The following is a 16953-nucleotide window of genomic DNA, read 5'->3' as shown; positions in this document are numbered from 1 at the left end:
CCAATGTTATAATTAATGGATTCATTATTTGATTCCTTTATTATTGGAGCATCTAAAAAAAATTAAAACGTTTTTACTTCTAACTTAATAACTTTGCATCACAACCAATAAATATGTAACATTATGTTATCATCATCTATAAAACATAATATAAATTGTTGTTCGAGCATGACATGATTTAAGAATATAAGTAAGTAAGTAAAAGTTTGTTTGTTATAGTATATTTGTTCATTTATACATTTAAATGCTCATTTGTTTGTATTGAGAGAGATACCACGAGGGCTCAAATTGAGAGGAAAAATTGAGCAACCCATAATGGCAAGTTTCTGAAACACACTCTCACCTTAGAAAACTACACTAGAAACTAAGACGGAATTTTGTGATCGTTTTGACAATTCATTATTAATTCTTTATAGATTTAGTGTTTTTGTATAACAAAATGAATTTACTCCCAAAAGTTATATAACTTTATAAGAGCTATGTGAAAATGTATAGTCTTTTTAAAAACATATGTATACATTTCCAATTTTTACTACAAAAAAAATTAAAATGCAGATAGAAGCCGTTTTATATTACTAATTATATTTTGTATTATTAGCAATTATTCGCAATTTTGAAATAAAAGAACATCAATCGTAATAATGTCAAAGTGCTAGTTTTGAAAAGTACCTGTTTTTTTTTGGTTATTGAGAAATACTGTTTGGTCGTTTAATGTATAGCCTCACCGGGTTTGAGATGGTAGGTTAAGGCTTTACCGTCATTGCAATAACTAAGGCTCGAGCTTATTTTTGGAAGTATCTACTAGGGGCCATTGAAGCTATTCTCATATTTCGTACAGTTATAACTCTGTCTAATAAGTAGTACGTGCTTAATCATCCTATTTCTCGTCCTTGCGAGCATATTATGTCCTTTAAAAGCATATTTTATTAACATTTAAAACCTCTCTCAAACAAGCATCAGTAGACAATCTTTTCCATATAGTATATCACGACTAACGGTCTCTGCTACACAGCATTCTATCTATCGATAACTTAAGTTCAGTACACACTCGTTAAATCTTTGCTCAAGGATCCTTGTCAACTTTATATTATTTTCAAACTGTTTTATTATAGAGTATTTAAATGAATCCTATATATACTTACATTCAATAAGTAAATCAACAATATGTGTGTCTTTAGCGATTTCATTTCGTGCTATACATTTGTAAGTTCCGATCATGTCAGGCTTAGCACTTTCAATATGTAGAATTTCATTATTTTCATGAGGAATCCGGTGAAATATTGTCTTCGTATCGCTCTGGAAAAACCACTGAACTGTTGGCTTTGGGTTTCCCTTCAGAATTCTGAAAGTCATGATTTAATTTAAAAAAATATTGTATCGAATTTGAAAATATAAGTTTAACAAAAATCACATTTGTTTAAGTTTTTACCTGCATGGGATATTAACAGAGGCGTCTTTTGAAACCGATATTTGGGTCAATTTTTTGTCTACACTTGGAGCATCTATAACAAAGCACATAGAATATTAGTATTCAATTCAAAGTTTGTATCCATATCATTTCAGTTGAACATCAACTTGTACATCAATCTCCTCCATATATTTTATTTCTAGTAGCAATGATTGGAGACAGCCTGCGTCATCTCACGACGACTTTGAGAAAGTTATCTGTCCTCTTTGTTAGTGGACGTTCTATGCTACGCTAAGTATAACAGATCATATAACTTATACTTACCAATACCAGTTATTGAAAGTTTCATGTTATAAATTTTTCTATTCATACCGTTTCGTATTTCACATATAATTTTTCCCGCCATCTTTGGCTTCATTTTATTGATAATCAAAGTGGAATTATCGGGTGAAAAATTAATGTCATTATCAATCTTCATTTCCTTTCCATTTTGATACCAAGTTATATTTACTGGAGGACTTGCGTTAACCTTGCAGTGTAATGTTCCTTTTTTGTTATATTCTACAACTTTATCTGCTCGCGAGAATAATAAAAAAAGGTTTTATAATTTGTAGCATAATGATATCTCCAGTATGATATTTAAATAACTATATTATAATACAAAATATATCTTCCATTCATTCCTATTGTTTAACTTTATTATAAGTAATTTTAATTTAAGCTTTTTTTATTCAATTTCAACTCTGATGACATAAATATAAAGCTGCTAGCTGATTTTGATACATAATGTTAAATATTGGCATTGATTTCCAGTAAGGGATTGATGATTGATTCCCTTACTCGAAATCAATGCCGTACGCATTAAGTTAATAATTTTTAGCAATTTGTTATTAATTTTTTGTTAAACCAACAATAAATTAAGATAAAAATAACTAGAACATTTATTGCTATAATAATCTTTTGGCATAAATTAAGAAAAATAATTGCAAACAAATTTTACCTTTAGAAATATCAACAACTTTGAAAAAAGTTTTAACTTCAACAGTAACGGATTTCTTATCGCTACCTAAGTCATTACTTGCTTTGCAATTAAAAGTATTATTCGTTGTGATGTTATTAATTTCTAACACGCTGATAAATTCATACGGAATCTTCTTGATGGCTGTCTGCAAAATATTAGATCTCTTATTAATATAAATGTTACAATAATAAATAATGTTTTGTTTGTAATTAATCTATGATGCGCTTTATTAAAAAATAATGGTTTATGAAATAATATATAACGTATTGTTTAAATATCGTTTTCAAAATTCGTTTTATTAGGTATTAAAATTAATAATTGTTTACTATCTGTCATGGCAGTGGTACTGCCAGAAGTTATAGGCATTTCGAATTCTGATAGAAAAAGTGAATTTATTTTTTATAATGTGGTTTGAAGTAGGTCCAAAAGCTTTAAAGTTCTTTTTTGACGACCAATCACCTTGTATAAGTATAAAGGTTATATCGTCTAGTCTAGTATCTCTTAGCACCATAAGACAAAGACGATGATCTTTATGAGATACCAGTAAAAAGCCTCATTGGATAGTTTTAACGAGGCACTGCTAGCTAAGATTTTATACCTATGTCCAATCACTCTGCATAAGATCTTTTAGACTGAAATTTATGTACCTTGGATGTCAATAAGGTTCCAGATTCATCCTGCCATACAGTTTTAGGTGCGGGATATCCGTTGATACTACATTTTAATAGGAGAGTTTGGCCGTAACTAGACATTAATCTTGATTCACCAATAATGCTCACTTTCGGCGCTTTGTTTTCTATTGGTTCTGTTAAAACAAACACTGAATTGCTAATAATGAATACTTATAATATACGCGTATATATAAATTACACTACTCCGTATACTATAGAATATATTTTCCGTCGAATTTTCTGCCAATGGGTTTCGAATCTTTTTTTCTGTACGTTTAACGTTGTATTAGAACAAAAACATCTCGAAGCACAAATTCGAGTATTCGTGTAGTCATTTGGATCTTGAAAAACAATAATATTATTTGTATGCTTAGGTATGCTCAAACACATCCGTAAACCAATCACACATATATAAACTTATTGCTGAGAGAGGACAATCCTTTCCACAACAGGCGATGCTAGAAACCAGCTCTTCTTTTCCCTAATATAGTTTAAATATTGAAATCTTTGTAATTTTTTGTGTTATAATATAAAATGAACTACAACGAATACATGTCGATAATAAATTTAAATCTAAAAATAATAGGAAATAATTCTTACCGAGGATAACTTGCGGTTCTATGGGCGGAGATATTCGTTTTACTGATTCGTCCGTCATTTCATCGCTAGCTACTATCTAAATTATGATTAACATTTAATTTAAAACAAAACATATAAAGGAAAAATAAGTTTACTTTGTGGTTTGTGTAATTCAATGGAGAGGGCTATGCTTGGAGTTTGACTGCGATATCGAATACGATCATAAATGAGATTATCTCAAGAATCAAAATCACCGACGTAGTTCCAAGAACTGCTCGGCAGTTAGCGAGGCATATCGCTTGTGCAATAGATGGCCGCCAGTTGGTTGATGCGGCGTAGGTAGAGGTCCTACTAGGTGAAGCAGCGAAATAATTAAGGTCGCGGGAAGCCGCTGGATGCAGGCAGTACGGGATCGCTCATCGTGGCGATCCTTGGGAGCGGCCTATTGCCTTGCAGTGAGCGTCCATTGGCTGAAAAGACTAGGATGTGTAACTATAAGTAAAATTTACGCATAATCTCACCGCGTGTAATTTAACAACAATATAGATCAATTACAATTTTCAATTCCGTGAAAACAAAATCTATATTATAAAATATTTTTATTGAAATTTTATATGGTCGCCCAAAAAGTTCATTTTATTGACATTTATATTGGCATCCATCATAATATTTTAGTCGTACTAGTTGAACAATTGTCCGCCTTGCGGGTGGACGTCGTATGTTACGGTTGCGAGTCTGTGATCTCGACTCTAGAATCTTATGGCTCCAGGAGTTATTATTCTGCGTGTTATGTGATATGATCACTGCCACTTCAACTTACGATCTGCTACCACGGCTACTTTCATTCGTCTAGTAATGTCTTCATTCTTGGTTCGACTCGTAAAGATATCCCAAGCATAGCCCTCACCATGGCTGATTGAGGGAATGTGCGCTTGCCTATTTGACCCACAAATAGTATTCGATTATATTATTACCTCTATCTCTCAACGCTGATTGTTATGTGGATATAGATATCTGTTACGTTTTAACCTATATAGAGATAGTTGATACTTATATACACACATAATCCAAATATAACAACTAATCTAGTCCAAATCTTTCTTCAAATCGTATTGGCAAATACATTAAAAGTAATAACCGAAACTAGTCTTCTTCCGTTGCCACATGCACCGTAGATATATGGAACGTCCGCCTGTGTGGCCAAGACCAAAGATTTTCACTACTCTGCTAATAATGGTAGTTTCAATGTTTTTTAATAGATAAATGGCTTATGTATTACGTTAATTATTATTTATATTAATACTTACCGCTATCTTAAATGTATCATTTGGAGATACAAAGGGCTCCGAAATATAAAACTGATCATCTTCGTTGACATTTATCATCGCATGTTCATGAATCACATCACCTTTTAAATTCAATAGCTGTATGTGTCGAAGCTTTAACTTTTTTTTATTAGTTTTGAGTTGGATTGCAAGAATGGAGTTTTGGCCTGAAGAGAAAGTTTTGTTACATTTTATATATTTTAAAAATGTAATTTATGTCTTATACGAGACAGATTAGTATAAGCGTGATACTTTAAAGGGAATAAATGTTTGCATAAAGCTTTAAAGTCTTTATATCTTTCAAATTACCCTGTATAAAACGATTGACTCTGAATTAAATTGCATTTATTTATTTATTTTCTTCTAATACGACAGACTAACTACTAACTTTTAATTTTTAATGATTTTAATTATCTTAAATAAATAAAAAAGAAGAAACCATCTTTAATTACATTTTATTACATCTATTTTCTTAATTACGCATATCTTTAGATTTAAGATGTACAATGATTTATAAGCTATTTAATTTTCTATAGAGGATAAATAATAAGAAATAATAGCATTTATTAACGCAGTAGGACTTTGCTTTATCATTAAGAGACCGGTTAATTTATTACTATTTATATAGGCGGTACTATAGCGATATTATGGTAAAACCCAGGTTAAAGTTCAAGTTAAATCCGTAGTGTCATCAGTAAGATTTCGAAGTATTGTCGCCAGCGCTATTATTAGTACTACAGTTATGATTGACGTACTATAAACGACAGACGCACTTTCTTTGCTACTATAATGATGTTATAAATGTCGACACTCTATCCACGGAGGGACAAGATGTACGTAAAATAAAATAACTACGATATTTCAACGTCGGGTATTGTAACTTGATTCTTAGTATTATTAAAGATAAGAAAATAGGCGATTAAAATTATTTAGTATACACAAAAATCGCTTCACTTTTTACATACATTTTAATTTAAGTACATGTGCCAAACTTCATTGTACAAGCTGACATAGGTTAAACATCAGTTAAATAGTATATATTCCAATTTATTGTTACATAAAATAGTATATAAAGCGTTAAATATACACATTTAATATGGATATAAGATAATAAGACAATAAATAAATGAAAAAAATTGTAAATTTAAAATACTTTCGTAAATTAATTTAGCATTTGATTAATGTGTTTGCTATAAAAGTAGAGGAAAACTGGAGGCGACAAAAACGACAGCAATAAATTCTCCTATTGTCACCGTGATCACTAAGTTTTACTCACATATCGGCGTCAAACATAAAATTTGATACCACACCTGCAACGGGTCGATTCGTAGTATCATTTAATGATGAAGGCGTAATAGCAGCGTACCCATATTGAAATGACACCTTAGATGAACCGTATATAGTGACCAGTGTGTTATCATCACATTCTACTTCAACGTCATAAAGTCCCGATTCTCTATTTTCTAACGTTACTACCTGTTAAAAGGAGATTGAATAACTTGGGTATAATTATTTAATTTTCATTAATATATTTTTATCATCGTTGCATCGTATGGAATCGTCATTGAACTATAAGATCGAAATATTTAAGCATTGTTTGGAATAAACAGAATTTTATTTTCCTTATGTTTATTAAGGTTAATTCAAATAAAAATAACTTAACCTATTACAATAAACATTTTATTTTACGTGCAACGCAGGTTTTACTTATTTTATAGTGTTGAAAGTTGTTATTACATGGTTAAAAATGCGATTTGGTTTTAACCTTACATTTCTAGAAACCAAATGGACTCTAACTGCGGACAACGTGAAAAAACTAACTAATGACATAAAAAAAAAATTCCTCGTGTCCATGGTAAGAAGTAAATTGTGTTATGGTCACCTGAGCTACTTTTACTAAGTAGTATCAAAAATTTTGTAAAAAAAAAAACCAAAAGAAAAAGTTCCTGGGAGCACATGACTGTAAGTTTATTTGTGAAAATTATGTACGAGTGTAATTGTTTGCGAGATATATAATTAAAGTAACTATTCTGAAAATCAGTGTCAGGGTCAATCAAATCAGTGTTTCTAGTTATATGCTTGAGTCATGAAAAAAGTGACACTGAAAGATTTAAAATTACAACTCCTTGTTATTATTTTTGTAATAAATCTTAAAGTGGATTTGTTTAAAACAATATAATAAAATAATTGGTGGTATTATAAAATAAAATTGGTTGTAAATACACAATAAAAACTATTATTATAAGTGTGACTTTTAATTACCTTTGCTTCCGTTATATCAACTATGTTTTGTGTTCTAACTTCATTACCGTATCGATCTTTAATAAAAATGGAGGGTCTTTTACCAGTCACGGAAACGTCAATAGCTTCAATCCCAGAATCAACAGTAACCTGAAAATAAAAACATACACAAATCAACGTTAAAGTACTCTAAATTTTTTGTTTAATTTATAACCATATTGACGTGAAATTAATAATGTTAAAAAAGGAGTACTGCTGGTAGTTCTTAACAAATTTATTAAAAGAATGTATAGATACATTTACTTACATTAACTTTCTTCACCTCACTGGCCAAAAATTCTCTTTTAATTATTTCGGTCTTTCTAACACGTACCATCTCGGCCGTGTAATCTAGAAGCTTTAAAAGTTAAAACAAATCATTTTGTTGCATGAACATGTTATATAATTAACATGCGGAATTAATAACTCCAATTAAAAATTTTAATTACGTAGTCCGATGATTCGATGAAGAGTCATGTTAAAAATATTTTTTTAAATATTTTGCTAATATATTTCAATGTTTTTTATCCAACGCCGTGTTTCCAAAAGTAAAGAGATAATAAACCTTGATTTTAGTACATTAACACCATAGGTTTGTACAAGTTGCAAAAAACTCGCCAAATCTATGCCATGTAGATATTTCCATTTATTATCTTCAATATTTCTACCATAGAACCTCCACAGGTTGAAAGTAGTTTGAATCCAAAGAAAGCCAAAAGTGTATAATTACTAGATTCAAAAGACCGATTATTATTAGTGGACATTAATCTCTTATAGGGAATTCTGCGATAATTTGCTATGTGCTTCTCGAGCCTGCACTTGATAATTGTTTGTTTTAGTTAAAATTCTCTATGGGGTAATAATGCGCTATTATTGTGCTAAATTTTAATGTAAGGTACATTAAAATTAGGGGGTATGTACCTTATATTAAAATTTTAACAATTATTTACGTATTAACTACATATACATCACATCAATAATTAACTTAAGTCATGGTACCTGTTTTAAGTTATTTTTTGTTACTCTAAAAAATTCTCCTCCAGTTTTGACTGCTAAATCACCATATATTTTAAAATCATTTTCATTTTCTTCTTCGCATTGTGTTTTTGTCATCAAGAATGTTATCTATAAAAGTCAAAACAATAAAAATATACGCGTAGACTGCTTTTATTTTAATTTTTGGCACAAAAGGCATCTTTTTGTCAGTAATAGACAATCTTTGTTAGATAATTGTTATATACGTAGTTATGTTTTTAGAAGACCAAAATTAAAAAAAAATATATGAAGAGCGTATTAAAAAGGAGACCTTTAAAATTATAGACTTGGACATAAAGTTATTTGTCACCTTCACGTTTAAATCCAGTGCTAAGTTTTTCACTTTTTCATACAAACCAGCGTCTTTGGCTGGAGCGTCAGTAAAAACAAATATATAAGAAAAGTTATAACTTGATTGAAGTCCTAAAAGTATTCCTGACATTGCCATTTCAGGGCAATCACCTCCGCCAGTGGTTGTTATGCTGTCCAATGATCTTTTGAATTCATCTTTATTCGTCGTGTTTATAAGTAGTGTATAATCTGAAAATATGCACCTGACATTAGCCATCTAGATTCTACATATTTATGTAAAATGTTTAAGTTTCATTACATTTGATAAATTTTACATTATTATTTATGAAACTACGAAACATCTACTTGTTCAATATCACTAAGACGTAAGTCTACCACCAATGTATGTGACCTGTGATTACTTACGGCACTAATTAAACAATGGAAAATACTTTTAAAACAATGCAACAAAATATTAAATATGTATGTGGCATTTCATTGGTGTTACCAGTGATAACATGACGACACTGACATATGCTCCCTCACTCTGAGCTTCTTGGCAAGCTTACAGTTGCTCAACAAGTCATATGTTCGGGTTTTTTTACAAGATCGAACCAACAATGAGGAATTCTGTAGACCATGGATGCACAGACCGCGGCCCGTGGGCCACTTGCGGCCCGCCGGCCGAATACTGGTGGCCCGCCGACAGCAAACAACAAATAATACTCTCGTACATTTGAAAAATATTGAATTCAATATTCAAGAATTCTTCCAGAATAAAACCCAAAAAATTTAATTACCTATACTTCCGGCGGCCGGCCCGCCATCAGTTCATGATTTGCCCGAGTGGCCTCTAGTCTTAATAAGTCTGTGCAACCATGCACAGACTTATTAAGACTAGAAGCCACGACGAACGAAAGTAACCGCCATAGTCTAGCGGATTAGTAAGTTAAAGTTACCGTGAGCAGCTTTGCAACACATAGCTTGCAGAATTGATCGCCGCTGGAGCGGTGGCTTAAGGTTCTAGAGAGGAACGGCGGGCTGACAAGCGTAGGGTAGGTCGTCCAAGATCAATCCTCTATAGAGAGGCTGAACGCAATAATTCCAGAAAGGGTATCTCTACGTTTTGAGAGTCACCGAGGCAACAACTACACCAAACGATAATGTACACAGGAATTGCCCTGCCTAGCTCCCTCGTCTCTCTTAATAACCTATAACCTGAGAGTACAAAACACTACACTGATCATGATCCTTTGTTTTTATCATCTTTATATAATTTTCTACTTCGTTCCATTTAATAACATAAAAAATGTTTTCGACTCGTTTTGATGTATAAAATTTTAAATCACGCTCAAAACTATAATAAAATATAATGCTCATTTGCTTATAAACACGTAATGAATAGGAAACAAGCTTCCTGTCCATTTCGATCTATATTTACAATATGTTTGGGATATTACAATAAATTCAACATTTTTAAATGTTACTTGTCTTGGTGGAAATTCTTGTAGTTAGTTTTAATGAGTGAGTTAAGCGATTGCATTCACAATAATTTTCCTTTATTTTAATTTTTAGGTTAAATTATCGAATTTACTTGTAACGTTTTTGTTTTTACGTTTTAATGTATTATTTTAGAAACTATAGATTCTGCTTTGAGGCGACATAATTTATTAATATTTAGTAAGTGTGTATAGTTAAAAAAACTACGTATAAACAAGATCGCGCTTTTAACCCGTGACACAATTAAAACTAAAGATTATCCTTATCTTAACATTCAAATTGGTTAATAGGATTTAATTTTATGGCACAAAATTTTTTTTACATTCCACTCACCTGGATCAGAGAATGTTACAAGTACAAATTTTTCTATCTGTGATTCATTAGATTTCAAAATAGCTTCGAATATTTTATCTGATTGATACCGTACACTAGCTATGTCCCTTCTCATAGATTCTGTGGTGTCGATCACAAATGTCAAACTCCCTTTGACCTCTGTTTGACCACATACAGAATAATAACGAAAAAATAAGGCACATAAAACAATAACACTTTGGCACTGTCTGTGATTCATGGCGTTTGATTACTGAATGAACGAATTATTTTGAGCGATCGAACGACATATTTGCATGAAACTGATTAACTGGATATCCATGCAACTATAGTATGGACAAATCATTTGTGTTTTCAACCTTTTAATATCTAACAAAAACAAAGAAATACATTTTTGTTCTGTTCTACTAAGAGTTACATTAGTTATTTAACTACAATTTCTGCAACTTTCTTTAATTCTTTAGCTTTCTTGAATTAATTTATTAGGTTTGTTAAGTTTAGTAAGTGGAATACTAACATTATTCTGCAAACGCCTAGAATAACTTAACATAATTTATAATTCAATTTAGCCATATTGCTTCGATTTGAAAGAGGTGCAATGAAAATTATTATACTCTCTGTTCATTTAAAATTTTGTGTATTTGACCGTACTAAATAAATATATAAACTATTTGACCGTACTAAATAAATATATAAACGGATCCCTTTAAATCAAAGAACTTTGAATTTAAATTGCGGACTTTGTTTTGTTCTTTAATCATCATCATTTACACCAGCCGTAGAATGTCCACGACTGGACATGGGATAGGACTCTCCCATCGTAGACTTTCGATAGAATCGGTCGGGAAAGGATTTTTGTGTTAACGTCCTACGCTGCGCTTGCCGATTCGTGGTTTCCACTCCAGATCGTAAGGTCTCAGAGTTCTGAACGCTGCAGATTCTACAACTCCAAACTAATAATGATAAGTATTAAAAATGAAAGATTTATGCTTTCACTACCGACCGGGTTATTGTTTATTTCTAAAAATAAAATATGACGAATTAAATTTTATCACGTTATCAGTGACGATACAATGGTATCCTGTTGAACATAACGGAGTGGGTAAATTCCAAATAATATCACCATGAAACGTAAATATAGAATGTGTATTTATAGTTTTAACATCGATTGACGAACCATGGAGAAGCCTATACTAAGGACTATTCTACAAGACCGAATTGTAAATTAGGAGATCCCATGACGATCGAAAGCAAACTACATAGCAGAGTCCGCAAAACTGATTGCAACTTTAAAGCTGCCATCGTTTATACTTTGTATCTATTGATGTTAATGCAGCTAGTTAGTATGTAAAACCTGGACGAGGACACAGAAAGACGAAACAATATTATCAATTTTCGAGAGGAAAATCTTTTAAAGAATATCCGGACCGGCATTAGAAGTAAACGGCGTATAACGTATACGGATGGTCACTTTCTGCAAGTCACAAAGGCTCTGATGAGCAAAGACCACTTTGAAAGAATGACCAACACCAAAGATGGAGTAGCGAGATGTACTCAGCATAGCATATGCGGATTTGGGTGTAAGGAGGTTGACTTAAAGTAGGTCTCTGATCATATCAGGCCTTGAATAATTCTTGCACCGTAAATAGATTGAGGTCGCTGTGTAGGTCGACGTTACTTTGGAACTATTACATGCCCGTAGCTATCCTTGTGAAACGGTTGTGCAGTGTTTGAAGAGGTTTGAGTGAAATCTTGTAAAATAAAACTCTTGCATAGGAGAAAACGGGTCTTACGTAAGTTTTGAAGATGGACTTTATAACTTTGCAGAGCATAAAAGAGGGTAAAGCCGGTTGAGGATGTAAGAGGCTTTGTTTCTCGCTAAACGCATGTGGTCGGGAAAGACGAGCTTGGAATCGACTCACGGGAGCCAATGGGTGGAGGGTGAAAAATACCGCCTAACAGATACCGGCTACTGAACCGAGGCTAGTGGAACCTGCAACAAAAAAGATCCCGCAGAAGACCCAGGAAGAAGTGGCTGGTAAATGTAAACGCAAATCTTAAGAGTGTTGGAAGAAAGACTTGGCAAAGAACGGAAAAGAATAGAGTGAGATGAAAGAGGATCGAGGAAGAGGCCAACACTCATAAAGAGGTGTTGCCTCGCATGAAGAAGAATACTATAATGACGTTGAAAATACCATCACTAATAAGTTGTTGGATTGGTCATATTTACAATTGAATTTTTTGAAAGTTTTTAAATTATGCTTTCTATTTATATGTCTAACGCTGCCCACTAATCCAAAATGCTATATAAATTTAATTAACTCTACGACATACGCTGTGCCCAGTGTAGTGTTATAAGAACCAGTAAGTTTTATTGTGACTGCGGCAGCTTTGTATTTCAATTATTATTATTATAATCTTAATTTTTGTTATTTCTATCTTTTTGAAAGAGCTCAAATATTCATACAATAAAAATGTTCATTTTTTCTGGCTAACAATGAATCAAATTCAGACATCGTCTTCATATGGTCGAAATTACTGATCAACAAGGTATCATGTAATAATCAAACATCACAATATCTGGGGAATATGACACGTGGGTATAAGACATCGATTCAAACATTCCGGGTACGTTTTATAGAGATATAACATGAGACCGAGGGTTGTCATGCAATAGAATCACTTGTTTGTGTCACCCATTGTTGACGTTTTTTAGCATAGATATCGGTACTACTTCCTCAGTAGTATTTACGTTTGATTTAATTAGTTTATTTGATTTTTTCGGCCGTGTTGGTCGTTAGTTATATGAGCAATACGCCTCACCTACTACCACTTCAGAAGATCAGTTCTTCGAGTTACACTGGTGACATTGGTTCTTCCTCGGATCTCCTCACTTCTGGTAAGTACCGAGCATAGTCATCTTTATAACTGTTTAGGCGACCTTTAGATTTTTTATACATTCATAGTATACCACCACGTCAGAAAATATTTTATTTTATAGAGCCTCTCAAATTTTGGCGTCTTGGGCAGTCTACCCGGCCAGCCAGTCCGTTTTTTCCGGCGCTACCTGTCAAGATTCGTTGAAAAAAAAAACATTTCTTGATCATTGAACTCCCCGTTTTTCATGACAAAATCAACCAACACTTGCTTGAGCATTATTGACAAACAACAAGAACTTAGTTGCGCACCTAACAATTGAAGGGAGAACCAACAAGAGAGGTGAGTAATAAGTTTCACTACAGATATTCTCGATTTAATCCATAAAGAAATTTATCAAGAATATTAAACAAATAAATGTCAATTAAAATTTAAATTAAAATAATGACTAAATGAATTTCATTGTACATAATATTTATCTCGGATACGACGAACTGATTGCATGCAACTATGAACAAATGCTTACTTAAAAGGTTATCGACTATATGATTCATTGAAACAACAACAGGACCTTATTCATTCACGGAAATAGGGTTAAATTTCCTCAGTACCTGACATGCAAATGAAGTACATTATTAGGTTCATATGTTATCATGGATAGTGCAACATTTTAATGTTTGTTAAGGGCAAGAATAATTCTTTATATTTAGAATGTACCAAAAATAATATGTGCAATCGGAGCGTTCTATCTCAACACATATGGGGTCAACCAAGTAAATAACATAGAATGCGTTGCAGCGCTATAGGACACTCTAAAACAATGGAAATCTTACCTCCAGCTGTTACGCTCGTCCAAAGTAGTTCGAATAGGAAAACAGTACAGTGATAGGACGCCAACTGCTCAGCACAGCTCGTGGATTCAACACGGCAAGAGGAATATCTTTAATAATAGTGACTACACCGTTTGCACACGGTATAGATAGTTCACATGATACACAGGCGTCAATAAATATGAAAGTTAATGTATTTTAGGATTTTTTTGATGAAGAGCCCGCGTTTTGCTAACGACATCAAGCGATCGACGAAGCTATGAACGTCAAAATTGATCTTCAGCTTTTGGCTAGAATTTCCACAAGTTTAGTAGGGACGACAACGCTCCTTGATCGGATTAACGCGGTTACGGAACACATAACTTATTATGACCAATATTTGTAAAAATTGCAACACGAATTTAGAAAATAATTGACACCTGCCTGTCTGAATTTGACTAAAATAAACTTTTAATTTTTCGACTTAACTTACGTGCTACATTAGATTAGTTTAACCAAAAATGTTATGGTTCTAGAGCAGAGGCCACGGACTGGCAAGTGCAGCATAGGACGTCCACCCACAAGTTGAATAGACGACATTATAAAGATCATTGTACAACGTTGGATACAAATCGATTCCAACTGATGTTTTTGTAAATCTGTGGGAGATATGTTCTGAAATGAACTTCCTACTGCCGAAAATACGAGGACGATGAACCATAAAGTGAATTCGATAGCTTAATGATATAATGTTCAGCGCATTGTGTAAGAAGAAGAAATATTAATTATTATAATTAAAAGATATCATAAGTTTAAAAGTTTTAAAGTATCAAAAATTGTTTTTATTTTTTTAAATTAATATTTATAAAACAAAAAACAAAAAATCATAAGTAATTTTAAAACGGACAGCCTAAACTAGATAGAAGCCTAGAACGTACTTCTCTGTCCTGAAAGTATACTATCAAGAAAGATACGAGAAAACATCACCCTGAACTGTGGCCAGAGTGGAGATAAGGTTATGATTATATGACAAAGAAAATAGCAAGTAACAGCGCAGGAAAACAATAAGGAAACTAGTTATGTTAATTATAACGTGGATTTTAAAGACGGGTACTAACGAATACAAAACTATATTAAAATAATACTATGTCATATTAAATACATATATAAAATAAAATTCGGAAAAACGTACATATATTATGCGTTTAGATTAAATATTTTCAAGTCTGATAACCAACTAGCTTATTTTCGTTTCATTCTAACAAATTATGGTCCCTGGCCACAAAATTGTAAGGTCTTGCTGCTCTAGCCATAAAAAGTGTAACCTTTAAAAAAACAAGATATGAATTTTAAGTTTTATGATTTCTGCGCTTATCGGTTTTGATTATTATTGCTATATATAAACGATGTAGGTAATTTAATGCAACTTTTGTAAGTATACATTTGCTTAATGTTAGTCGAACGTTTGAGTATCGGGATATATAATTGGTATAATGAAACCTCTTCAGTTTGTGACCGAAAAAGATACTTCTTTTTTAACGACCATGTGGGAAGCATTTGACCTCTGTCTCGCTTAATGTTAAGTGATGATAAGATCTACGATGCTAAAAGCTTATCTAGAAGAAACCTAGCTGGAACCTACCAGGAAACAACGACGCCGGTAGGTTGTTCCATGCCTTGACTGTTCGCTCAATAAGAGTAGTACCAAACAGCTTAGTGATTCAAGTAGTATGCTTACAAACATGGTGGTCCTGGTCCCTGACCCACACAAAGCAGGGGGAACGTGAAGCCCCCAAAAACGGGAGCTATTAAACAAAAACTAGATAATCAAAACAGTCAAAAGTTCCAAGAAATTAATGGACTTTGTTGTGTATTTTAAAAGACCTACTAAGTATAGCACAGATCATTACTCAACTGATAATTTGAAAATAAATAGGATCATAAACACAAAAACAACTTCTGAAACGATCCACGAAGGAAGATTGTAGAATAAAAACATTTTATAATTAAGTAAGTAACTTTATTTTCATACCTCTGTTAAAGAAATCTAATTAGTCGGCTGAGATTAAGTAGCAGATAGTATTTACATTGTCCTACCTTAGCCATGCTTTAGTGGACACAACTATAAAGGAGAGACTGAAGCGTATTTGTATAAAAAAGTTGTTATCACATTGCTATAAATGTATCTAGATATTTTATTCTTAAGAGCGTGGTAATGCGTCTTAATAACTCCATATTTCATAATCAAAAATGATCGTTTCAGGAAGGCTGCACCAGGTTATAAAGCTCCTTCCATCAACACGTATTTGAAAATGGACATTTCGGACTTCGTTAAAACTAAAGAATTCCCGTTATCTAGTTCCGATTTTAATTACCTTAATAATGATTAATGGTCAGTTTTGTATAGTATCACATGCTCTAAATGCCATGGTATTCAAATTTCAAAATTCCTGAAACAATCCATGACAGCGATAAATTTTGAAGACTAGGCGTGACTTTATTGATAACTGGCTCCAAAGGTTAAAAACTTTTTCAAAAACAACGGATATCGCTTTAAATGAGCTTAATCTATAGCTTTTGTTAAATTAATGTATAAACTAATACACATTCCAGTAATAAATGTTTTAAATTAAAAATATCGGATTTCTCCTTGTAATAATATTTGCAAGTGGGCTTAGTATTACCTACAATTATTTAAAAAATTACTCTTTCATCCCTTTTCATTTTATGTGCATATGGAGGTCCACGTATTATCCTTTCTACTTTATGCTTATTAACGACAGAAAAGGAAATTTCCTTTGGACAAAATCTCAATGTAAGTATTAAT

The 16953-nt window shown here is 32.3% G+C and overlaps 1 protein-coding gene and 1 long non-coding RNA gene across 2 annotated transcripts; both read right to left on the bottom strand.

Annotated features, from left to right (window-relative positions):
• Nucleotides 1-1425: 1425 nt before the first annotated feature.
• LOC137923789 (leucine-rich repeats and immunoglobulin-like domains protein 1) lies at nt 1426-5163 on the bottom strand. The gene is made up of 6 exons (XM_068767062.1): nt 4987-5163; nt 3701-3776; nt 3077-3234; nt 2409-2574; nt 1733-1981; nt 1426-1502 (listed from the first exon to the last, which is right to left on the bottom strand). Exons 1-6 carry the CDS (start codon nt 5062-5064, stop codon nt 1426-1428), a joined length of 804 nt encoding a protein of 267 aa, XP_068623163.1. The 5' UTR covers nt 5065-5163.
• Nucleotides 5164-8289: 3126 nt separating this feature from the next.
• Nucleotides 8290-10671, bottom strand: LOC137923855 (uncharacterized). The gene is made up of 3 exons (XR_011107574.1): nt 10444-10671; nt 8630-8859; nt 8290-8409 (listed from the first exon to the last, which is right to left on the bottom strand). It is a non-coding gene; the product is annotated as an uncharacterized lncRNA (long non-coding RNA).
• Between the last annotated feature and the right edge of the window lie 6282 nt (nt 10672-16953).

Source organism: Battus philenor, unplaced genomic scaffold (assembly GCF_028537555.1).
Source record: "Battus philenor isolate CCGP_79_NKW_IND1 unplaced genomic scaffold, ilBatPhil1.0.hap1 SCAF_22, whole genome shotgun sequence".
In the NCBI taxonomy this organism is placed as follows: Eukaryota; Metazoa; Arthropoda; class Insecta; order Lepidoptera; family Papilionidae; genus Battus; species Battus philenor.
This window is presented reverse-complemented; position numbering and strand designations above follow the sequence as displayed.